This window comes from Erpetoichthys calabaricus, chromosome 16 (assembly GCF_900747795.2).
Source record: "Erpetoichthys calabaricus chromosome 16, fErpCal1.3, whole genome shotgun sequence".
In the NCBI taxonomy this organism is placed as follows: Eukaryota; Metazoa; Chordata; class Cladistia; order Polypteriformes; family Polypteridae; genus Erpetoichthys; species Erpetoichthys calabaricus.
In genome coordinates, this window is record NC_041409.2 from 34,203,376 (window position 1) to 34,230,133 (window position 26,758).

Sequence of the window (26,758 nt, forward strand, 5' to 3'; positions counted from 1 at the left end):
TCTTTGTTTTTTAGATGAATGTTTATTATTTAATGAGTATGTTGCCTAGCGTAGCAGTAGTACACTTCCCTTTATAAACATTAAAGCAGTAACAGCAGCACATTCTTGTAAAGTACCAGGTGTTACATATAGTAGTATTATGTGAAGTGTGTACTACAGGATTCTTTATATTCCTGCTGTGTGCAAGGAAAAACAAAGAAGGATCTTTAAAAACATTTTGCAATGTAAAATTTACCAATGTTTAAAAAATTACATGTTTAAAACTGATAGCAGGCTGTTTTGAACCTTGGGTGTGATGTCTTCAGTGATGTCACCAATAACTTAGAGCAGTGACAGTGCAGGCTTATATCTCTGCAAATGATGGATTATTCATTCCATGTAATGACTAGCCCAAACACTACTCTCCTGGCTTGGAGAAGATGCCCATTTCCCCCCATTTTCCATGGTATTAATTTCTTTAAGGACTGCTCTAAAAACTACTCGACCTGTCAATTATTTGGCCTTGAATGGTGCCTCCTGATAAGAACAAGCAGCTCAGGTGTATCATAGGCATCATACACCTCATAGTGAATAAACTGACACAGTACAGTGATCTGCAAGGAGCAGTGTAGTTGCTAAAACATGTGTGCTGTTTTAAATATTGTCTAGGTCTCATGCCTCTTCTGCATTATGTTTTTTCACAGATGGCAGTGTTAATGAGCCTGATATGTCAGCTAATTTCTGTCCTGATCACAAAGCTCCCATGGTGCTGTTCTTGGACCGTGTCTATGGTGTTGAGGAACAAAGCTTCATGCTGCACCTGCTGGAGGTTGGCTTCCTGCCTGACCTGAGGGCCTCAGCTTCACTTGACACTGTAAGTAAAGACAAAGTACAAATGTAGCTACACCGTCACCCTCCTCCTCGTTGTGTGCTGGACTGACGGGTATTTCATTTTCTCTTCATCTCCACAGGATGCACTAAGCACCACTGAAACTGCCCTTGCCATGAATCGATATATCTGCTCAGCAGTACTCCCTCTGCTCACCCGCTGTGCCCCTCAGTTTGCTGGTACTGAGCACTATGCTGCTCTCATTGACTCCATCCTGCATACAATCTACCGTTTGTCTAAAGGCCGATCTCTCACCAAGGCACAGAGAGATGCCATTGAAGAGTGTTTGCTGTCCATTTGTCGGTAAGCAGTCTACGAAAAGTTGTGTTGGGCTGTCCTTAGTCTTGAAAGTAACTTCATCATGGGGCTGACAGCTTTGGGCTTGGTCGATATGACACAGGTTTCTGTTTGAGCTAGCCAAACCAATTTTTGTAGAAGCCCTACTTGAGTATAAAATTGAGGTACTCCTGGGCACCTCGTTACCTTGGTTACCATGTATTATACAATTGAAAGTCGGGGGCTTCAAACTTTTTTGTCCCCATAAGCCATTTTATGTAGTTTTTCCTCATTTGGTGCATCAGTACATTCCCTTTCTATCTTCTTGACCAAGTCAGGAATTATTCTGAATGAAAGTCAAACCTTGTAGGAGCTTTTTAAAGAGATCTTCAGTGACAAAGGATAAAGTCTTTGTATGAAGAAAAACAGTGTGTTGCGGGTGTCCTGTTTAAGATTGGCAAGCGTTGATCGATTGTTGAAATTTCTTATAAAGGCCAAAACAAGAATTTGCAGGCAAAGAAGCAAGGAATTAGCCTGAAGTCCTGATGAAATGATAGGCTTTTTTTGTTTTCAATTGAGAGTCTTTTATTTTTATGTAAACTTACAAGTAAGTAATACCAGTGCCTCCTTGCTTTTAAACAATCAATACATCACATGCATAGTGACCACTCTGCAATTGGAAACTGTCTCTGAAAACAAGAAGCATGAGAAAAATAAATAACGTAAACATGGAAGAATTGTCAAATATTAGCACATTCAAACTGTATGCAATGATTATCTAATGTGTGCCTTGCATATTTTCATTACAGCCTCAGTAGCAATGCATTCTGGTCCCTGCTGCCACCTTCTTCCATTTCATTATATTAATTGTGCTGTGGAAGGTCATGTGCAGTAAACCATGTGCACTATACCTGACTGGCTCATTAATTAATTGGAAGACATCCTCATAGAAACATAGAGTGAGTGAAGAGGAAGAGAAAAGTGTAATTTGGAACATTTACTGTTAAAATACACCCTGTGAGAAGAAGTATTACTGCATTCAGGCACAGCGGTCCTGTTTCTATGAAAACTGACTTGTAGATGAGATGTGGGAATGAAATAATCCCAAAATGAAAGCACAGAAACAACGTGTTGCTCCATAAGATATCTACACATGGGTGTAACTGTTATTGGGCAAAACCGTCAAGTGTAATGAGACAATCAGTTATTTGATTGTGGCAAGAGGTGTTCAGGTGCCAAATGGCCTTCAATGGCACCTCAGCTCCCATGACGTTATGCTGTTTTTTGATGTCTTCTAGATTTGTTAACTGTTTTTATTATCTTTGTTTTTCATGTCTTCCACCAATTTGTTTGTTTTTTCAGAGATGCAGCCATATCATGTATGGTTGTAGTTCTATTTACCATCACATGATTTGCATCACGGTGCTATTTAAGATGCCATTGTGCACTTTACGTTATCCTAGTATTTGGATAAATTGAAAATACTCTGCTGAATTACCTTTGCGAAGTAATATACCATTTTTATGTTGGTTTAGGACTTTTTGCAAAAGTTTTTTGACTTGAACTTTCATTTGACATTTTGATTTTAATCTCTAGACTTGTAGGTTTCTATTTGTTTCACTATTGGATCACATTTATGCACCTTTTTCCTGTTCACAATAATAATGTTAACATTTTTTGGCAGCCAGTATTCATTTTGGTGCTAACATGAACTGGGCATTGTGTAATTGCTCCTCAAAGAAGCTGTGGTCTACTGAAACTGTAGAGAAGGCTACAGTGGGTGCCCATGTATGTTCTACACATTCTGTACCAAGACATAGAGTGCTGATGTCAACAAGGAGAGGGTAGACTATAGACAAAGACAAGCTTCTAACTGATATTTTCTCTCTTTCTCTCACCCTTTTTTATGTGCTAGCTACTTACGGCCATCCATGCTGCAGCAGCTTCTGCGACGCCTTGTTTTTGATGTGCCTCTGCTGAATGAGTATTGCAAGATGCCCCTGAAGGTATGTCTAGCTCGTCTGGCTTACACACTGTGCCCGCTGCAAGCCATACTACATTACTGGCCTAAGCCTTTTCAGCAGCTATGCTAATGCTGAAGAATGTGAATTTCCCATTGGGATTAATAAAGTATCTATCTATCTATCTATCTATCTATCTATCTATCTATCTATCTATCTATCTATCTATCTATCGTGGAACATGCTCAAAAGTACAATAAATAATTGCAACAAGCTATTAATGATTTCATAATTGCATTTTTCATTTATTTGGATTCCTATTTTGTACATTAAAAAAGGGGTGGGTAAGAGAATAAAAAAATGTTAACAGATTCATGAACCCCTTTGGATTTTAATCCTCCTATTCATTCATTTTCTGGGCCTATTTTTTCATTAAAAGTTGTTGGAAAAAATGTATCCTTCCTTTAAAGGAAGGGGGTTATTCAACTGTTAAGAGAGAGCAGTCATTTGTAAAAAGGTTCTTAACACAGAGTAGGCAAGAAATTAAAAACCAAAGCAAATAGAAGTTGCTAAGCTGGCAAAAAGTCAAACTCAATACTGAAAGCCAAAAATGAAACTGCGTGAGAAACCAGTCTCCTGTCACTGGTGAGTCTTTCCTTTATTCAGAACAAAATGCAGACATTACAGAATGGGCAGTTGCCCTCAGATAAGATGGCTGCCAAAACCATGTTCCTACAACCCTGTGACATCACCGGCATGCAATCGTCCATTGTGACATGTGATGTTATAGCTGTCAAGCTCAAAATACCACAGGTGGTGATGTCAACATAGTGTATGTTTATGTTATGTGTTTCAATTATTTTTAGGGTTTTTTTTTTTTGTTTTTATGTAATTTTTGTTGATTTGGTTACATGAATTTATTATTTAATATTTACATTTCCAAGTTCAATTAAACAGTGTTTTATTAATAAGAGTCTGGCTTTAATCCAGCAAACACTGCTCAAATAACACACCAATATCTTCCATCTCTTTCCTGCCCTCCTCCTAGAGCATTGTCTTACTCCCTCCCAACTTCAGCCCTGTGATGCAGTGAGATGGCTCCTTTTTATCTTGAACTCAGGAGCGCTTCTGTGGTTGAAATGTTAACCTGTGGAAGCACTTCTGGATCATATTGAAGCCACAGTCTCCTTTTCTATAGCACCATCTGGCTGCACCCAAACAGGGTGGTTCCTCCAGACTCCAACTGCCAGGCAACCCTGCAGGCATCCCACTTAAGAGCCAGTGATGGGATGAATTGTTTATAAAAAGCTTTTTTCCCCCGTCCTTCCATTACTTGTCCCTGATACCACTTGATTGGACTGTGCCTCCACTCCAGTGGCCCTTCCATTACATCAACCCGGTCAGGTAAGGAGTCTTCCTCAACCTTCATGGAGATGCCAGACCATCCTGTTGGATACTTAGATATGTATGTATAGAGTATATACATATGTTAATAGTTCATTTATGACTGCTTCACCAAAGTCAACTCCATCTCCACCATTAATTTTGCAGATGGCATGAGCATTTTATGTCTGCTCACCAACAATGATGAGGCAATTTAAACAGATATTTACTTCTTCCTTATTGAGAAAGTTGTTCAAGGAAACAGAAGATGGATCTGAGGCCCTTCTACATCAGAGGAGATGCTATGGAGAGGGCCATCAGGTTTACATTTCTTGGAGTCACCATCACTGAGAACCCAAAGTAGGCACAACACTTATTTGCTTTTATCAAGAAGGCTCACCAACGCCTTTAATTCCATAATCATCTGGGGAAAGTCTCTGATCTTTCCATGTATGCTCATCTGGCAGCATGACATCTTGGTACTGAACCTGCCTGGCTCAAGATCGTAGTAACATTGGCTCAGAATATCACTAGCACACATTGCCTTACAAGTGCTAGCAGTATATTTTAAAGACCTCCTGCACCGACTCTTCTCCCTCCTCCATTCAGACTCTTTAGCACTTGAACCACCAGATTCAAGGACAGTTTTTATCCACAGGTCAGAAGGTTATTTGATAGCCACTAATACTGATGAATACATGAGAGTTTCTTATATATACCATATATTGTACTTATGTTGAATTCATTATTTTTTTTGTGGTGTGTCTGTATGTCTATATGACTGTTGTTAAACTGTATCAAGCATGCAAGGAAGAATTTCAGTGTGATTTGTACACATGACAGTAAGTTGGAACTTGAAAATATAAAGAAGCAACATGCAATATATATATTGTGGTGAATGACTGAAAATTGCAGAGTCCCAAAAATATTTGGGGTGCTGACCAGGCCACCCCATTTAATATTTCTTTCAAAATCTAAAAGCTGCAGTTATGTAAACAGGTGCACGGGGGCACTAGAACACAAAATATTCTTCTGCTTCATCTAACTGGAAGATCTGTCCTGCTTTGAGTTTGGGTCAAAGTGAGACGCCACTTTCCAGGGACGGGCTCTCTTTATGTTTCAGACTGGAAGGGGCAAGACTTGTTGAAACGAATGGAGTGTGATCAGTCAGCTTCCTGAATTTCCTTCTCTGTAATGTGGTAGGATGAGAAATGGCAGTTCGCGACAGTGGCCCCTCTTGCTCTGGGGAGGTACTACATACCTGATCAGATCTGGCAAGGTGACCCTCAGATGCGCATGCATGACAGGTTATACACTGTACTTAAGCGAGAAATAAATATTAGGGTGCTAACCAGGTCACCATGTTTAATAATGGTTTCTGTTTAAACGGAAACTGCACTCGATAACGTAAAAACAAACAAAAACACAAGGCTGCATGCAGTGTATCTGCTAATTGATCAGGTCTGGGGTAGAGCTGCATTGTGTGCTGAGTCTACATCCAAATGAGACGCTACTAGTTTTTCAAATAGAAAAAGACAATGCTGTTAGCATCAGCACCCCTTCTTGTCCCAGAGTGGTATTGGGATAAGTCCAAAAATGTCCCTCTGACACATATGTATGACAACACATACATGTATAGAATACATACTGTAAGTCCAACTGTCCTAGGTCAGCCACATTTCTGAAAATGGGTAAAGGCAAACTCATTTATATACATATCGAATAAACAAGGCTGTATTTATAGAGGTTTTTATATTAATCAAATACTGAAAGCTCCTTAGTACTGATATGAGTAAATGCTTCCTAAATATTATTTTCTTGCTTCCTTTATGCAGCTTCTCACCATTCACTATGAACAAAGCTGGAAATACTACTGCTTGCCCTCCGGGTGGGGAAGCTATGGCATGGCTTCTGAAGAAGAGGTGCTTCTCACCAAGAAACTCTTCTGGGGAATCTTTGATTCACTGTCCCAAAAGGTATACCATTTACTGCTTTTTCATGCCTTGCATTGCTTTTCAAGGGTTTAACCTTGGCTGTGCTTCATAAATCAAGTAAATACTGATTAGAGCTACTATATATCGATAGTGTCATTACACAAGTTGAGAATGCTAGTGATGCCAGTTTGGTGCATAAAATCTCCTGCGTGTTTGATTAATATGAATGGCTTCCTTTTGTGAATGGCAGTTCTTGACTGATTTTCTTGATGAATTCCTAGGGCTCACCTTCAGTAAGGGGCCTCCATGCCCCACTTTAAGTTAGTTTTATGGCACACTTTACTCTGTAAAAATACATAGTTGTTAAAAAAATTATGCTACATAACTAAACTAGACCACCAAGAGTTACAGGATTCAGAAACTTCATTGCAAAAATTGTATTTTCTAAAGTATACACCACATAATCAAATTGATTTATACTTCCTTTGTAATGATAGAAGTTGAGAAACAATAGAAATGAAAAAGATGATGCACACCACATTTCATGAATAAACAAATTGTATGGTTTGTTAATTTTGCAAGCCTGATTTTATATGCTCAAGTACAAAGTAGCCAATGCATTGAAATAGTGGCATCAAACCATTGTCCTTATCTCTCTCTCAGTCCCTCCCCTGCAGCATTCTAAAAAACAAAAGTTACCTGTGGTTTCTTTATTAATATCTCACAGTCTGTAGGCAGTAGAAAGGCAGTTTGAAAGGACAGAACCTCTGGAATTTCAAGTCACTCATTGCTGAATAACCTGCCTGTCATTTTGATTTACACACAAGCAATCCAGTAGGTAAAGGAGGACATTCTAGTGTTGACGTTCAGATTGACTTATCCAGTGATCAGCATTATACAGAAAGTTGAATGTGGTGTTGTTTGAAAATTGAAGCAGTCTTTTTTTAGTAGATAATTGCCTGTCCGTCAAATTGAAGATGTCTGGGAAGGCATTTACTGTAGTGTGGAAGTTCAGACAGCTTTGTGGGAAGAAAGAAAAACTTTGCAAATTCATACAGGGGCATGCAATATGGCAAAGTGCTGAACTTTAATTATACCAGTAAATGGTACTTAGAATTTTGCACTCATTTAAGTGGCTATTATGGGGTTTAAATCTATTTCTCAGGGTTATTTTGATAATGTTTATGTTGATTGTACTGTATTATATTTAGATTAGATAAACTTTATTAATCCTATGGGAAAATTCAGATGCATATTAAAACAGAGCCAGAAAAAACAAGGATTCATATTCACAGGACAAATAATACAATCTATCAGTCAATCAATCAATCAATAAGTAAATAAAAACAAGTAATTAAATAAATGTATATTGTGCAGCTATTTCAAATTGGTATTTCAAAATGAATTTAACAACTGCACCGGGAGAAAGCATTGAATTGCCTGATAGTAATGAGCAAAAAAGAACCCAGAGGTGCTTCTTAGGACACCATGGTGGAATAAGCCTATGGCTAAAGGTGCATCAAGAGCGCGCCTCCTGGAGGGAAGTTGTCATGATGGCATCCAGGTTTGCCACCATCCTTTTTTTCTGTAGTAGCTTGCAGTGTGTCCAGGATTCACCCAGTGATGGAGCAGGCAGTCCTGATAAGTTTGTTCAGGTATTGTGCTTCTTTGAAGCTCATGTTGCTTCCTGAGGAAGCTGCAGCGTAGAGCAACACTGGTCTGGACTTCAGTTTTGATACTAGTAGATCTTGTTTACATGTCTTCTTTCTTGTTCCTTTTCTCTTACAAAAAGTTCTCTCCTATTTGAGGTTTTATTTATTTTTGTGTGGTTTCCACGCTAACAACTTACCTTAACATAACCTTGAAGACTTCTTCATTGAGGTAAACAGCCATGTCAAGAATAGGTAAACAAATAAAAGGCAGCTTGTTGTATCTTTCAAATAATTAGAAAAGGAATTGCAATTCTGGGTTTTTATTGGGAGAATCCAGAGATATTTTTAAAATGCTGACACAAACCTACCATGATTAATATTTGACTTAAATGAATAAGGTAATTTGAAAATTAAGTTCATTATGTGCTGCAGAGTTGTACAGATTTTTGATTTTGTGTCTGTAGTTACTGGTTGGCCCCATGGCATACTTCACTGCATTCTCTTCTTCTGTATCTCTACTCATCTCCCAGCCATTGCATGCCCATGGTGTAGAAAGCAACCAGAAATACAAAGCCACAATCAAGAACCCATTCCTCTCCCCAGTTCACCTCTTCTACAATCTCTACTAAGAAATTACACATTTTTAATAACATTGGTGGATAGCATTTACTGGGAAAGTACACAGGTGGGACAATGGCATTATGGTCAGTGCCATAGCCTAGCAGATCCAATTTCATGAGTTTAATTCCCATACCTGATTGTTGAAATTGTGTGAAATTTGCACATTTTCTGTGTGTCTCTGAGTTTTTCTTTGGTTCTTTAGTTTTCACTCCACATCCTCAGAGACATGCAGTTTAGTGTAATTGCTGATTTTCAGTTGGCCCCATGCCGGTCTGACTGTTTGAGTGTGCCTTGTGATGGATTGGCACCCTGTTCAGGATTGCGCCCAATAATGCTATCAGAATGCTGTAAATTTGATTAAACAGGTTAGAGAGAGAGAGTATGCATGGACATATGTCCTTATTGCCCAGTCCATCCTCAGTACATGACTATTGATGACCCTGGTTCAAGGGAGTGATGCCAGTTGCAGGCAACCAAGGCATCACAGTCTCAAAGCATGATTGGTTCAAACAGACAGTTTGGTTTTACATAGCATGGATTTGAATAACAGTGTAACAATACAGTATTTCATCGAAAACACCTTCTTTACAAATTATTTAAGACTACGCTCACACTTCTGTGGTTACCTGGAGTATTTCAGCATCAGCATGAATTAAGGCTCTCTTATATTCTCTTCCTGAAATAAACATAAGAGACACTGAATAGTCATGTTTAGGGAGAATTATTGAACTGGGAATGTGCTGCTGCCCACTCAGCTTCATTTTCTTTGCTTTTTCAAGCTGCTATTCACTCAGTCCACTAACTGTGCTGCTCTGCTCTTTGGCTGAATTTGCTGCCTTTCACTAACACCCTGTGTATGTTTCTTTGTTGGACTCCTCCACTTAGTCCCTGTCTCTTCTGCAGAAGTATGACCGCGAGCTCTTCAAAATGGCCATGCCCTGCCTCAGTGCAATTTCAGGAGCATTGCCTCCTGACTATGTGGATGCCAGCATTACCACGACATTGGAAAAACAAACATCTGTGGATGCACAGGGCAACTTTGACCCCAAACCCATCAGTACTGCCAAGTAAGTAACAACATGTGTGGAAGCTGGAAACAAGTAACCACAGAATGAGAAGCCACCACCTGTCAGGCCTGTTGTCCGTTTTAAGTGTGCCCCATCTGCAGCATTCTGTCAAGTTACCTTGTATTATATAGCACCTTTCATGGTGAAAATGATCCCAAAACACTTTACATGGACCATACTATTCAATACAAACTGCATTTAGTGAATTGTGCAAGCATGACCTTTGGATATCAAGATTGCTGTCGACATGAGCCAACATTTGAGAACAGCTAGAAAGTTATGAAATGCACAATATAAGAGTTCTGCCCAAAAAGAAACCAAACATTAAAAAAAAACTTTTATTAATATGCTTACAACTTAATCAGACTTGCCTCCCTTGAAGTATTTCCCTACTCTTCCACATTCCCGACGGTTTTTCCATACCTGGAATGTCTCCTGGAACTTTTTTTTATGGAATATTTATGGAATATTTTAAACACCGTTCTGAATCCATGCCTCCAAGAATTCAGGCTGTGCTAGATACAAAACGCTTCCTACTTGGTAATGGGAGATGAACAAAGTTACATCCTCCTTTTACAATGTGTGTTTTTTATTGTATGACACTCTGAAAATGAAAACAATTTCAGTTAGACTTGTTACATTTTTATTTACACACATTACCCCATATTAGGGACATCAAGGTTGCACTTTGGTAACGCTGCTGCCTCAAAGTGTTCATGTCCCGGGTCCTCCCCGTGTGGAGTTTGCATGTTTCTTTGTGTGTCTGCTTGGGTTTCCTCCCACTGACCAAAGACATGCCGAGATATTGGCAACTCTAGGTTGGCCCTAGTGGGTGTGTTTGGGGTATTTATGTGTATGTATTTGCCCTGCAATGGACTGGCGCCCTGCCTGATCCGGATTAGGTGGGTTTGAGAATGACATGACATGACCCGACATTAGCCAAGTACAAACAATATTCTAAAACATTCTTAATTAATTAGTAATATCACAACAGCAAAGTGCATTATTTGGATGAGTGAGCACTCCTAGTTTCATCTGTTAACTTGATTAGGTATAAACTTTACAACAAACTGAATTGGATTCCACCTGTGTTCACGTGTAGTGACTGTGATTTTTTCATACTAAAAACAGTTTTTCTAGAGGATTCCACTGGTTGGGAAATACAAAAGAGTAAACTTTGAGTGGAAAGGTGCCCTGAGACATCAAGACCATCATTAAGAGGTGAAGGGTATATGAAGGAGAGTGTTAAGAGAGGCTGATGGCAGCTTTGATGAGCTACAGACCTAGATGGCAAAGCCTGATCATTGTGTGCAAATTATGACAATATGTCAAGTGCTTCAGTAATCTGGCCTTGTAATGCGTCAAGAAAAAAGTCACTCTTTAAAAATAAATGGTTAAAGCCACATTAAGTCTTGGTTATGTTTTGCTACAAAACATCTTAAAAGATTTTATGACCAAGTGTTAAATGGTGCTTTGGTTGAGTGAAATCATATCTAAACTTATTTGGCTAGAATACAAAGTAGAACATTTATAGAAAATCTAATTCACCTTACCATCTGGCGAACACCATTCCTACAGTAAAGCACTGGGGTGATATCCTGACTGGGATCAGGATATAATGAAAAATGGATTGTGCAAGATACAGGCAGGATTCTTGAAGAAAACCTATAGCCCTCAGCTTGGAAGCTGAAAATAGGAAGATAGTTAACTTTTCATTATGACAATGACCCAAAATAACCGTACAATAGCTGCTGAAGGACAGTGAGGAGAGCATCTATCCCAACCTCAAACCCATCAAAAGTCATTGTAATGGCTTGAAGAGGACAGTCCAACAATGGTCACTGCACAGTTTGCCTGAGGTTGAACAATTCTTTAAGGAGAAACAGGCAAATATTTCTCTATGTAGGTGTACAGCATTTATAGAGATCAGCTGAACAGATTCAAGGCTGTAATTCAAGACAATGGTGCTTCCACCAGGTATTAATTCAGATATTGTTCTCAAATACAGCCCAGTTATTCTGTTTTTTAATATATATTTGTTATTTTCCATAAATTTATCTTTGTTTTTCCTCCTGAGGAATCAGCTACAGAAAAAGTTTGACTTTATTTCTGTTATGATTGGACTTTAAGGCAACAAAAGTTGAACATTTTGAAAGGTTTGGTGACTTTCTATACCCACTGCTACCACTGTACCCAATAAAGTGACCACTGAGTGTTAGATAGGAAGATTCTCATAACAGTCTGGAGCAAACTTTGACTGCCAGACACATTGACTCCTGTACATGTGTCTAACAGACTTTGATACAAATACACATTGATAAGTTTACTTTGGAGCCTTGAAGAAACATTTAGAGATGTATGTGGCTTTTGCTGAAAACTTTACGTAGATAAAGGAACAAATCAATTAAGGGGCCTTTGTTCTAATTTTAAAAAGGTACATGTTAATATTTAGATTATACCTGTGTGAAATGGTGAAGCACATTGTGATGGTGTTCAATATTTCAAACCACTATATAAAAGACAAATGTGATGAGGATTTAAGCGCATCTCCATTATTCACTTATACCCACATGCCTGGCATTACTTTTCTTTAGATGAGTACTCAGAGAAAAAAAAAGAAAAGTGAATGAGGCCAGGCAATGAAACAGCATTGTGTGGTCACAGCCATCAGTGTCTACTTTGAGGGAGTCATGCCAATAAGCCCTGTAGTTCCATAGTCAAATGTCTATTTCATTCATTTTTATTGGATTTGTAATGGTGAAAAGCAAAATAAATGAAGGTGACACCATAAGGTAAAGAGGGAAAAGAAGACAAAAGACAGAGAGGGGAGTTGAAGTCTGGTATTACATGTACACTGAGAGATTGAGTGCCACAAGGCAGCTTAATTATTAAGTGAATTTTTAACTATTACTATATTATATATTTATTTTCTTTTTGCAGTATTTCCTTACCAGAAAAACTGGAATATATCGCCAATAAATATGCTGAGCACTGTCATGACAAGTGGGCTTCTGAAAAGGTAATGTCCTTGAGTTAACATTCATGAACCTTCCCAGTGTTCGTCCCAATATGGGTAGTTCTAGATACAAGAGCAAACCTTATTCTTTTGAGTGGCCTTCAACTGCCATGTATTAGAAAGTCTTTAAGGCCTTGTTTCAGCAGCATGTAGTCTGACATTGACATCTAGGGTTATATTTAGATCTGGTCTCAGGTCCCCTCTTGAAATTTTAATGTCCAGTTATGTATGGATTTGCACTCCATTTATGTGCCATTGCCAAATACATATGATCTAGGAAGACATATCATTTGCCTATACTGTTTTTATGTCCTCACAGCATGCATGGATTATCTGTGATGGTACTGAATCTGTAATAATTAAATATTAGCATAGTATCAATGTGACTCAAGCCAAAAAGGCACTAGCAGAATACTGTCTGAATGTCCTGGCCCCATTACAGTGAATAGTTACACAGCTAGCACTGTGCTTGTTTGTGTTGTTAAATTCCAAATCTAGTGGTGCTTAACAAGAGGGCACCCAAAAATCACAAAATGGAGTCATGTTGATACTGTAATAAATATGGATTGAAATTTACAAATTACTTCATATCCTTGTTAAAAAAACAAAACATATATATATATATATATATATATATATATATATATATATATGTGTGTATTCTATATATATATATATATATATATATATATATATATATATATATATATATATTGTCACAAAAACGAGACATAAACTGATAAAGGTTTGGGGCAACCACCCATATAATATGGTATCCTGGCTGCAAAGTCGTTTTTTATCAAATAACAGCACTGATGTGCATACAATTGAGTCCAGAACAAGACTGACAAATAGGGGAAAGGGAAAGGCTTTTAAAGGGGAAGACAGGAAGTGAGGTCATACGGATCGGGCCCATGTTCTTTAGCCATTGGTTCCTGCCCGGACGTGACATCACAGGGGCCGGAGCCAGTAAGGTCTCCTTCCATTGGCTCGGTCCTGGAAGTGACGTCAAGAGAGGCAGATGGAATCTCCCGGGAATGGTATATATATATATATATATATATATATATATAGAGAGAGAGAGAGAGAGAGAGAGAGTACTGGCCAAAAGATTGGCAGTGACATAAAGGTTGTGTTTTGTAAATTTTTTAACTTCAGTTTTTGTGGTAGCAATTCCCATTGTTTTTATATTATTATAGTGAGTGATCAGATGCATTGCAAAGAGCTTTACTAGCATAAAAAGTTAACTTTATCACAAAAACCCATTTTCACTCATTTTGGCCCTGGCACAAAATGATCAGCTAAAAGTGTCTAGCAAGTGTCAAGACTGTCTCCTCCTGAGGAATCAGCTACAGAATCATGTTGCCACCAGTGCAGAATTTGCTCAGTATTGGCAGCAGGTGGGTTTGACTACATCTATACTCACAGTAAGGCAAAGTCTTTTGGACAACAGCCTTGAATCAAGAAGGGCAGCAAAGAAGCCACTTCTTTCCAAGAAAAACATCAAGGACAGACTGAAATTATATAGGAACTACAAGGATCGAACAGCAGAAGACTGGTACAGTTATTTTTTCAGATGAATCCTCCTCCTGACTGTTTGGGACATCGGGAAAATCGATTATCTGAGAAGGAAAAGGTGAACGCTACCATGAGTCCTGTGTCATGCCAACAGTGAAGCATCCTGAGACAATCCACGTGTGGGGTTACTTCTCATCCAAGGGAGTGGGCCCACTTACAGTTCTGCCTGAGAACACTGTCATAAATTAAGAATGGTATCAAAACATCCTCCAAGAGCAACTTCTCCCACAATCCATGTGCAATTTGGTGATGATATGTGTATTTTCCAGCATGTTTTAGCACCATGTCACAAGGCAAAACTGATAACAAAGTGGCTCAGAGATCATAACATTGAAAGTTTGGCACCATGGCCAGGAAAATCCCCAGATCTTAATCCCATTGAGAACCTGTGGTTGATTTTCAAAAAGGGGGTGAACAAGCAGAAGCCCACAAATTGTGAATCAACTCTCAGCACTAAAAAGGTAAGAATGGATCAGCATCAGTCAGGATTTGGCCCAGAAACTGATATCCCGCATGTCAGAGCAAATTGCAGAAGTTATGAAGAAGAAGGATCAACACTGTAAATATTGTCTCTTTACATATATTTGATGAATTTGCCAATAAAAGCCTTTGAAACTTATTAAATGTTTATAATTGTTATTCAGTATACCATAGAAACATGTAAAAATGCTGAAGCAGCAAAGTTTGCAAAACACATTTATGTCACTGCCAACATTTTTGGCCACTACTGTATACATGTATATATAAAATATATAGCATCGTGACCGTGAGAACCAATTCTTTTCCTTGTAAGTACCAACTTCACCACATAAATCATCCTTCTTTGTTTATCTGTATGACATAAGAAACATTTTTGAATGAGTCAACAATAGTAAATCATATGTTCTGGCTAGAATTTAATGGTATGTTTTAAAAACTTAGATAATAATTAGCTGCTATTTTCAATGACATCTCTGATAGCCTTACTGGGAGAAATTGTGATTCCTACCTGCTACAAAAACACAACAATTTTAAAGAAAATAAAAGTGGGTTTTCTAATTATTTATACCCCACTGGCGCTTACTGCCATTGTGATAGTGCATCCTTCATCATCGAAAAGCAGGGTCAACAACTCTAAATTTTAGACACTGGAATTAGCCAAATTGGCTAGCCATTCCTGGTTTTCTGAGTAAAACTCAGGGACTTTCAAACTTCCAGGCATATGATCCATATGGCAGTGCACCAAAATTAGAACTAGCCCAGCAGAAGCAGAGAAGGCAGATATTTGTGATTACTGGATACTTCTGAAGTGTTAAGACAATATTAAAAGACTCAAACATCCTGCTGTGGTAGTGCGTGGTCCATGGCGATTGTGTAATTTGAGATAAACAATTAAAGCGGTATGATGCATTACAGATACCACAGCTAGATACCGCAGAGGAATTGGATAATCCTGTGACATTATCAGAATTACTAAACGTTAAACTCACTTCAGAGTGGAAAAGCAGCAGGTCCTGATATCTACCCTGCTGAATTTTATAAAACATTTTCAGTTAAGTTAGCTTCCCTCTTATTAGCAACATTTATAGAAGCCAGAGACGAAAAAAAATCTACCTCAAACTTTTCGCCAAGCAACAATTACCGTTTTTCCTATGAAAAATAAGGACTTATTACAATGTGCAGCATACAGACCAATCTCACTTCTGAATAGTGATGTTAAGATACTCTCCAAAGCTCTAGCTAGAAGGATTGAGAAAGTGCTCCCTTCAGTAATATCACAAGATCAAACTGGATTTATTAAAGGTAGTGTGACAGATAGGGGGCGCTATCGCTTCCTTGAACCCTTCAATCAAACGCCAGACACCAGGTAAAAGTCCAAATATTGTTTTTATTCAGACTACACAGTGCACAAAGCACACTCCTCTCCACAATACTCATATAAATAAATACTAATCACTACAATAATCCTCCACTCTCCCAGACGCGTTGCCACCCTTCCACCCAGCTCAGCTCAACGCTGTGGTGTTTCTCAGAGTCTTTTATAGTCCCTGACCCGGAAGTGTTTCCCAGCCTTCAGTCCATGTGACTCCTTATCACTTCTGGGTCAGATAAAAAGTCCTCTTCTTCATCCCGGAAGTACGTCATCTCCCTTGTCGCTGTGACTAAGACGTACTTCCGGGTTATAGGGCACAAATGACTCTCTGAATCTCTCTGCAGCGTCCTCTGTTGGCCCCTGTGGTATCCAGCAGGGGTGTAAAGAAAAATTCCATCGTCCATGATTCCCTGCTGGTATCCGGGGCACCTCCATGCTGCAGGGAGAGCTCCATCTGGCGGCCTGGGGGTATTGGCCGGGATGACAAGCCGGCCATATATCACAGTAGACATTTGGCATCCAATCTTTGATGCCTATTTAATGTAATATATTCACCCATAAAGTCTGGCACTCCAGAGATCTTATCTTCGGATGCAGAAAAAGCATTTCATATGGTTGAATGGGATTACCAGTTCACCTCTTTGCATAAGTTTGGGTTTGGCCCGAACATATGTGCATGGATCAAACTACTGTATACCAGTCCAGAAGCTTCAGTTTGTATTAACAATATTATTTCAGACTATTTCCAACTAGAACGCAGTACTAGACAAGGATGCCCCTTGCCACCACTGCTGTTTGCAATTGCCATTGAGCCATTGGATGTTTACTTTTGATATGCATCATAGATAGGACATGAACAGAAAATATCACTATATACAGATGATCTGGTACTGTATATATCAGACCCACAAAATTCTGTGCCTACAGCCCTAACAGCACTAGCAGAATTTCTAAAGATATCTGGTCTTAAAATTAATTTGAACAAAAGTGTGCTCTTTCTAGTGAATTCTCTAGTAAACAACATTGGATTGGACACCTTCCCTTTTATCATTGCAGATCAGTTTAAATACCTAGGGGTCAACATCACAAGTAAATATAAAGCTCTTTTTCAACAAAATTTTGCTGTTTGCTTGGATAAATTAAACAAGATGTGCACAGATGGTCTACATTCCATCTTACTTTAGCAGGGAAAATTAACACTGTTAAGATGAATATCCTCCCTAAACTTCTGTTCCTATTTCAAAACATCCCCATATACATTAACAAATCTTTTTTTAAGAAATTAGATTCAATCATAACCTCATTTATTTGGAATTCGAAAAATCCACGCATTCAAAAAGCGACCCTACAACGACGTAATCATTTTATTACTGGGTGGCAAACATACAAGCTATAAAATCCTGGACACTGAAACAAATAAATGAAAACACACAAGCTTGGTCTGCAATAGAAATGAAATTCTGCAGCACTTCTTTATATACCTTGCTTTGTACACTAGTAAATACAAGGTATCATCAATAACTGATGTTATATACTGTTTGAAATTGGAAAAAATCTAATTCTCACTTGGAAGATCTTTTCAAAACTTTTTAAAACCTGGAAGACCTAGTCAATAATATTTTAGAATAAGCATTTATATTGGGGGAAAACGTTCCTTTCTCTCTTTACAACTCTTAACAGATTTGCTCTGGTTGTTGGCCTTCCTCTCTTTCTCATGGGTGAGGGTTGATTTGATTTTAGTTAAGTTTGACTTGATTGTATGTAATGTTATATGCTTTTAATAAATTCAATTAAAACAAATCAAAGCAGTATAGCAAGGCTTGGGCTTGTGGGTTCAGCACTCCACTTTGTGGTTATAGGGATTTTGGTGGGGGCAATGAGTTGATTGTCTGTTCTGTGCCTGTGGTCAGCTCAGCTCTTCTCCATTGACTCTCAGCATCTCATTTAGTAGAGAGCCAGAACTAACAGGTAGACATGGGAGCCTGAGTAGAAAGCCGGGAGAAAGAGAAAATTAAAGAAAGATTGAGGTTAAGAAAGAACGCAGGATCAGGTGAAGATCTAGTGTGAGGAAGAGTGGAGGCAGGGAGCTGGGAGGAGAGTCCCAGGATAGGAACGTGTGGCCATTGCTCAAGAGGGGACTGGGGTTCCTCCTTCTGAGCAATCTGGGGAGCAGGAGTGACTGATCACTCCAGGAGGGCTTCCCGGATTAGGCCGAGGGACACCACTGTTCTCCTAACCACAAACACATTATATCTCATACACGTCCTCAACTGTCCAAAGGGATGGGACTACAGGAGAAGACAGTAAAACAGCAGCTCCGAGATTAACATTCACAGATACAGCATTTAGAAAGCACTTTGGGCTCATAACCCAGCTGCTTCATCAATTTGCCTGCCCCTTTCTGTCCCAGAGGCAACTCGTATGTCCACTATCCACCAGCCCTGTGAGACTTGCTGGCGACCATACACCCAGTCAGATGGACTCTAGCAGCCAGGAGACACATCCAAAGTGCTCTAAGTGCTGTGTCTGCATCGTAACAATCACAGAGCTGCTTTTAAGCCAGCTTATCCAGGTAAGTCTGTCCTCTGACAGCTCTTGACCACTTGAGGAGCTTGTCAGGTTCAGACCCAGATGCGCTGCACTATTATTTGCACGGCAGACTTGAGTCACTCTTAGGAAGTCCCACTGTGCCATGGCACATAGGTTGAAAACACTGCAATATAGAGTTGACTCTCAATCATAAATATTGCTGGGCCCACAGACCATGGCTTAAAGGCCAAGAGGTCTAATAGAAAAGGTCAGTAAAGCTTTTTATTATTTGTTGACAGGTAGCACTTGGATGGAAATTTGGGGATGTCATGGATGAGAAGATCAAGACTCATCCTTTGTTGAAGCCTTACAAGTCCCTGGCTGAGAAGGTAAGCCTTGTTCTGACTTCTGAAATGCAATGTTGGCAGAAAACAACTGAGAAGAAAAAACTCACTCTGTCTGCCTTATTGTTTGAAGTGTTTCTGACAAGCTAGCAGAGATGAGTTTAATGGCAAGAATTGGCATTTTATTAAAACCTATTTTATTTTTATTATTATTATTTATAAGTGATTTATTAAAAACATTCTGATTACAGTTTTCTCAAATATAGACTGCTCCTTACCCAAAACTCTGATTTTTTGCCTACTGAAATCCAATTCACCAGATATCTACAATTAACAATCCCAAAAGTGTAAATTATCATGGAAACACATAGGAAGCAGTCATTGTTATAGGAATATTTTAATAAATAAAGTGATGGCTAAGCTGGGATAGGCTTCCCTGCAATCCTGCTTTGAATAAGTGGGTCTAGAAAATGGATGGATAATATAATATAACTAGGGGGCTTCGCCCCCTGCTCGCTTCGCTCGCCAACCCCCGTGTTTGGTTTTCCGGATACACACTTTTAAGATTTTTTTTTTCTTTGAATTGTTGCAATTTCATTAGTTTCACTTTTATTTCAGAACTTATGTAAAAACAATATTTGGAATCTTTCGAGTCCCAATATGCTGAATCTTTTAAATGAGGTAATTAAGACATGTATTTAATGACTTTGTACCATAATTCAGGATAGGTTTCTCAGTTTGGAATTTCAGCACAGACAAAGCGATCTACATTATCAGCAGTTAATAATTTTTTTTGCAAAGTATCCAATAAATGCATGTAAGGTAAAACACGTTTTTGAAATTCTCTGACTTAAACTTCAAAGCCTTACAATATTTACATACTTCTGACATATCACCTGTGTCCATGTATTCGATCTCTATTCGCCTTTTAGTTATTTCTCTGAGTAATAATTGCTCTTTTTTGTGCTAATGCGATGTTTACTTTCTTTTTTTCACACTGTCATTTTTTTTCTGCTTTCATATTCTGTATCTTGCTCTGCATGTGTTTTGCGCCTACGTTTTTTTGGAGTCTTTTGAATTCCAGTTTTCATTATCTCTAACCTGCTCGGCATGTGTTTGGCCCCCTTGTTTTTTTAACCTCTTTATGACGTTTTATTTTGTTTTCTACTCTTTGTCTTTTATTTCTGACCTCGGTTTTTCCTGCTTTTTTTTCAATGACACCTGGTCCGTGGTGATTATTTTCCCTTTTTTGAGTAATAATTTCTGTTTGTTTGTGCTACTGCGATCTTTACTTTCTATTTTTTATACTTTCTAATTTTCCTACTTTCATATTCTTTAACTTTCTCCATATTTGTATCGCGCAAACGTTTTTTTTTTTAACCTTTCGAATTCCACTGCTTTCATAATCTGCTCTGCATGTGTATAGCGCCAACGTTTGTGAACGTGTTTGTGAAGTTCTACTTTGTCTTTTACTCTGTCTTTTAATTCTGAGCCCGATTGGACGTGCTTTGTTTCAATTCCACTTGTTACGGGCTGATAATTACTTTCCTTATTTTCTGAATTTGCACCTAGATTGTTCTTTTTCTTTTTTGCATTTTTTCTCTCCAACGCTTTTGAGTCTCTTTTCTCCATGCTGCTTTCTTCTTTGCTTATTCTTCGACATTTCATTTATAACGTATTGTCCTTATACGCTTTATATACGCTGAGACCCTAGATCTGTGTGTGCTCAAATCCTTCACATGACTGAATGTTTTGCTGCCTCGTTGTCTTATTTGATATTGATCGTAAGAAGGGTGTGTCTTACAAGAATCTCATGTTCTGTGTCATCGCGAGACGGTCCTGGGTCAATCTCTTGGCACAATGTCTCATGTTTAAGGTCCTCGCGGGTCTTTTAACTGTCTTCCGTGATCTTAACGTGAAGATCACATCTTGACGCCCTACTGTTTCTCTCCAGGAATTTTTTTTTTATAATAGAGAGATATAATATAATATAATCTTCTTATATAATATGCTACCGTGGCTGTTCATTTGTCTGTCAAGGATTTTAAATCACCTGTAGCTCGCAAACCGTTTGAACTATTGACCTGAAATTTAGTACACATATACTACGTGACATCTACTATCCGCTTTTGGGTGATGATTGACCTCCAAGGTTATTCCTCTTTTTATTTTATTTTATTGTAGAATCAGTACTCTTGGCAGTGGCCAGCAGAGCCGCCGTGTAGCGCATGCGTACGGGCGCCATTCTCATTCCCTACCACATTTGCCGTCACTTCCCCTACCTCTACATATCTTAAATCATTCTTGAGGCAGATTAAAGACTTAAGTGCCAGCTTAAGTGAAAAATTAAAGAAAACGTACTAAGTAATTGCGACACAAACACTGATTTAATCACTTTTAATGTGAAAAGATGCTGATGAAAGAAGAGAAGAAACTGGCTGCTAGGTTAGAGAAAAGAAGAGCTGCTCAGGAAGTAGCAAGTGCAGCAGCTCTTCTTTTCTCCACCCTAGTGGCCCGCTTCTTCTCTTCCTCCGTTGGCATCTTTTTGGGTTAAAACTGATTAAGGCAGTGTTTCTGTTGCAATTGCTTAGTACGTTATTCTTAACTTTTCACTTAAGCTGGCACTTAAGTCTTCAATCTACCTCAAGAATAATTTAAGATATGAAGAGGTAGTGACAGCGAAGGTGGTAGGGAATGAGAATGGCACCCGTACGCATGCGCCACACGGCCACCCTGCTGGCCACTGCCAAGAGTTGATTCTACAATAAAATAAAATAAAAATAAAAAAAGGAATAACCTTGGAGGTCAATCATCACCCAAAAGCGTACAGTAGATGTCATGTGTACCAAATTTCAGGTCAATAGTTCAAACGGTTTGTGACCTACAGGTGATTTAAAATCCTGGACAGACAAACGAACAGCCACTTTATAATATAATATAATATAATATAATATAATATAATATAATATAATATAATATAATATACTTCGGTGGGTTGGCACCCTGCCCAGGATTGGTTCCTGCCTTGTGCCCTGTGTTGGCTGGGATTGGCTCCAGCAGACCCCCGTGACCCTGCGTTTGGATTCAGCGGGTTGGAAAATGGATGGATGGATGGATAATATAATATACCTGGCTGTTTTGCAGCTTTACAACCATGCATAGCTGTGTGTACACATGTATGCCTTGTAATAGACTGGCACCCTTTCATTTCACTCAGTGCTGCTGGGATAGATTTTCATGGTGGTCTATACGGTACATATACCCATCAGCTACCGACACATGTCAAAAAAAGTTCAGGTCTCTTGAATGGACCATGTTTGACCTGTAATACATATCCAGTATGGCACTGGTGAGTGGTGATGTATTTAGCGTTGGTCATACATGCAGGTTTGAATTTAACTGTGTTCTGTACATACGATGATAATCTTGAACTTGAAATTGAACTTGGATTGTTATCGTAGAATTGTATTAAAGAGAATGAAGACAAAGTTAATGACACCATTAGAATATAATAATGACATTTGTAAAGTGATGCCCAAGTCTTTGGAGTTTCTGCCCTGACACAGTGAACTTGATATCTTATTGATTTGCTAAGCCTGCATTCTCCTTTCCAGGAGCGAGAGATTTACCGCTGGCCTGTTAAAGAGTCTCTGAAGAGTATGCTGGCAATGGGATGGAACATTGAAAGGACCAAAGAGGGTGAAGCCATGTTTCAGCAGCGGGAAAGTGAGAAATTGCGCAAGATATCCCAGTCTTCCCAGGTACTATAAAGTGAACGTGTATAAAATAGACTATTGTATGAAGTGTACAGTTGTATCATGTGTAGAATATTGTGCATTTTTTAAACTCGTAAAATGTACCAAATATTAAAATGCTCTGTCATATTTTTTGCCTGACAAAAACCCAATGGCAAGTGTGAATTGAAGATCATAAGTGGAAACAGATTCTTAAGGATCTGTTTCATTTATCTGTCTGACTTGTGTTTCTTGATACTTGCCTTGTCCATGGAAATACAGTCTTACCATTTAACGTATCAGTCATGACTATCCATAAACATTTTTTAAGTCAGTCACCAGTGAGTGTAGAAGAAGCCAAGACCAATAAATAAATAAAGCATCACCAAGTGCCAACTAAAGCATAAGGGTAGTCTGAGAACTGAAAGTTGATGGTTAATCCAAAAAGCAGAGCACATCTACTCTAAGAGATGGCTGTGTTGAACACGTCTTCTACAGCTTGACAGTACTATTCATTACTGCATGAGGCCTCCTAAAAGTCTCGATTTTCTTTTTCTTCAGCTATGTGCTCTGCATTATCTTCATTTTAGAATTTATGCTTCACATGACTGCAGTCTTTGTAAGGCTGTTTTCCTACGTATAGTATTAGTACTGTAGGTTTATTATAACATTGTTGACAACATTTAAAAAAAAATGTTTAGTGGCAGTTATTTTCTGTACTATTGGAGTGCCAGAGTCTGAAGATATAAACCAGAAATGAACAACAAATGTTTGTAAAAAAGGGCAGGTTAAGAATCATGACCCTGGTTGAGAAAGTACTTAAATAGGAAACAAACTTGATATTCCTGAATTTTCTTAAAGTTACATGGAGTTAAAGCAAAAGTGCCTCTTAAGCCCTTTTGCCTCTAAATAGCCTGCTGCCCATTAAGAAACTGATTAGTGTATATGCCCACTAATGCCTTGATACAGGAAAGTGTTTACAGCTGCCAGTGCATCACAAGATTTCAAAAAACCCCAACTTAAAGAACAAAAAAATTATTAACAAGTAAAGTAAATAAAAACAACAATATTAAAGGACTCTGGGGGCAATCCAGATACTCTATTAGCTGGTGTAAAACAAATGGAGATTGTGAAACTTGTGATCGAGTGAAGAATCACAAGTCCCAAACAACTAATGCTGGGGCACCAACCTGGTTTTTCCCATTTGCTTTTAACAAAAATAAAGCAAAATGCTTTACACTTATATTGTGTATTCCCAATAATTTGAAATCCATTTTTATCTTGGTTGTCACACTGGGGAGCAGCACAAAGACTAAATCTAACATTACTCAAAACTACCTACAGAAATGGATCAGCTACTCTGCTTTCTGGGAAGACTCAGTGTCACCTTGACACTGCCCATAATGTCTCTCTAGGTAGAGTGTAATGTTGGATGTTATAGTTTTATTGTTAGCCAACTAATACTCCACAGCTGGCAAATGTGATTCTGTGAACAACTAGTTGAAAAGGCTACACCCACAGGGTTTCTTTATAGAAACCCACCCCCAATTTCCTCCAGTCTGTGCACTGTAAGCCAAAAACACAAGCAAGCAACATCTTAATAGTAAGTAAAACTGAATGAATTTGTTTTGGAAACATTAACAGTAACATTTCAAAACAGATGCCTTAAAAATAGCATTCGATTAAGTATGTGATCTGCATTTATTCTAGTGTTGCTTGTTTGGCATATTTAAGCAAATTGTAAAGTTAACTCACTTTATCTACTTGTTTAGAAATAAGTCAGAACTTGGATGCTATGCAACATCACACATAGTCTGTAGTTGTGCAGTCATTAGAGTTGCTAGGCATATGTAGTATTCCAGGCATCCCAAAGCTCCCCGCAATTAGCATCTTCCATTAAACTCCCACATGTGATTCTCCAGGAAATCCTAAGGGGGACCACAACCCCACAAAGGATATCTTTTCAATCTGGAACCCACAATCAGGGCTCCCCGAAGGGTGTCCATCACACTGGAAAACTGGAAACCTCAAGAGGACAAAATGGTCATTGGATTGGAAACCCCAAGGGGAGACAACAACCCTAATACCAACAATTCTTAGAAACTCCCCTGCGCACAGTCTCCTGGTCTCCTTACTACGCGCATGCCCCTCACACAGATCTTCCTGAAGTCAGTTCTGTAAGGAAGTCCTTTTCACTCCTTTTAACTGGGTGTAACAGCACACATTTGAGCTTGAATGCACATTCTAGAGTTCCACTTTTTGCCGATGTACAGTAGCTGCCTGTACTTTCAACCTCATGTTTACCCAAACTGCATCGTTAATAAAGAAGGCGACACATACAGCCAGTGGCAAAGCATCATTCACTTTTACTACCAGTCCAGTGATATCTTTGAAAGCCAAAGTATAATCTGGTTTTACAGGATTTTTTTTTTTTTTTGCTTGTAATTAGGTTGTGTTTATTTTTAACATTTCTAATGTGTATTCAGCACACACAGCATACATTTATTTTTGGGAGACTTTTCAGCCCTAGACGGTTTATCAGTTGTAATTACAGGCTTGCTATCAGTCAGGTGACGTTGACATCATTGCTATTTACCGTTTAAAGCACTGCTTCTTGTTTGAGCTCCACATTCATGAGGCATTGGATTGGTTTAGAAATGTTACAGTCAGTGATCCATTTAATTGTTTCCACCCTCACATAAGCCGAATTCATTCACTGTTGCCTCCAGCAGCCCAGTGAGACTAGGGAACTAATGGATGCATTGTCTAATTTATTTATTTTATACAGGTAAAAATGTCTTATATTGGAGGTTTGTTGTGCTCCAGGTGGGCTCTTTCACCTGATTCCATTTGTTTTACCATCATTGCTTTAAGTATTGACATATGACAGATTTGATGTGCGATGCAACTGAGAGGGGTGCAAATTTTTTTGGACCTACACAATAAGTTGATGTGACTTGTATAAGCTGAACTCTTTAGGCCTTCTTGCCTACCATGTTAGAAGGGGAATGAAGAACCACATGAGGAGATTTTACAACTCACTTTATCACATATTTAATGCAAATAGAGGATGTTATATTAAGAATATTCTGAATATGCCAAAGACTAGAAAGTCTTGGGTGAAAAGTAATTATTGTAATTGATGGAGTTATAATACCTTAGTCTTGTGCTGCTGTCTGAACTTGGCTACACTGGGTCTGTTTCCTATTTCCACTTAATAAGAGCTCTTGGAAATTTGTATTACTTTTAATACAAATTAATATGTAAGGCTCATTGTCTGCGGTGGGTTGGCACCCTGCCCAGGATTGGTTCCTGCCTTGTGCCCTGCGTTGGCTGGGATTGGCTCTGGCAGACCCCCGTGACCCTGTGTTCGGATTCAGCAGGTTGGAAAATGGATGGATGGATGGATCATTGTTAATTTTCACCTTCTTTATTTTGCAGGGAAATGGCTATACTCCATGCCCACTCGACATGAGTAACGTGGTTCTGTCTCGAGAACTTCAGGTAAGTAAAGAAGAAGCTGATCAACATCTTTAGTGAAAATTCCACAAGAAAGTAAAGTGGTGGTTCATGTGATTTTACCTTCGGTTGGCTTGTGCTCACTTAAACTCCTTAAAACTATACATGAGATTTTCTATGCTGCACAAGAACAGAGCACATGTTAAACTCATATGAAAGTGTTCAATAACATGGATGGTTTGAGCAGTTCCTGGAAAAAACGACTAATGTCTGAGCCAGCAAGAGAGCAGGTAACACTGTAGTGGTAAAACTGCATCAGATGAGCCTTCATCAATATGTGGTAGTCTAGAGGTGCCTATCCCATATTTTGGGATTGTGGTCTCTTAAAAACCTCATTATCACATTACTTGATTTTTTTAATTGTCTTCTTTAATTATTTAAATGTTCATCATCCCAAAAGAATATATTCATAATTGAGTAGAAA

General features: G+C 38.6%; 1 protein-coding gene across 1 annotated transcript in view; it reads left to right on the forward strand.

Moving 5' to 3' along the window:
- ryr3 (ryanodine receptor 3) overlaps nt 1–26,758 on the forward strand; it is a 535,616-nt gene that overhangs the window by 346,674 nt on the left and 162,184 nt on the right. Inside the window, exons 48-56 of the mRNA XM_051920096.1 lie at nt 684–853; nt 951–1,171; nt 3,060–3,150; nt 6,324–6,464; nt 9,599–9,762; nt 12,703–12,781; nt 19,037–19,126; nt 22,696–22,842; nt 26,257–26,319. Coding sequence (XP_051776056.1) covers nt 684–853; nt 951–1,171; nt 3,060–3,150; nt 6,324–6,464; nt 9,599–9,762; nt 12,703–12,781; nt 19,037–19,126; nt 22,696–22,842; nt 26,257–26,319 — 1,166 coding nt within the window. The remainder of the gene's footprint in view (nt 1–683; nt 854–950; nt 1,172–3,059; nt 3,151–6,323; nt 6,465–9,598; nt 9,763–12,702; nt 12,782–19,036; nt 19,127–22,695; nt 22,843–26,256; nt 26,320–26,758) is intronic.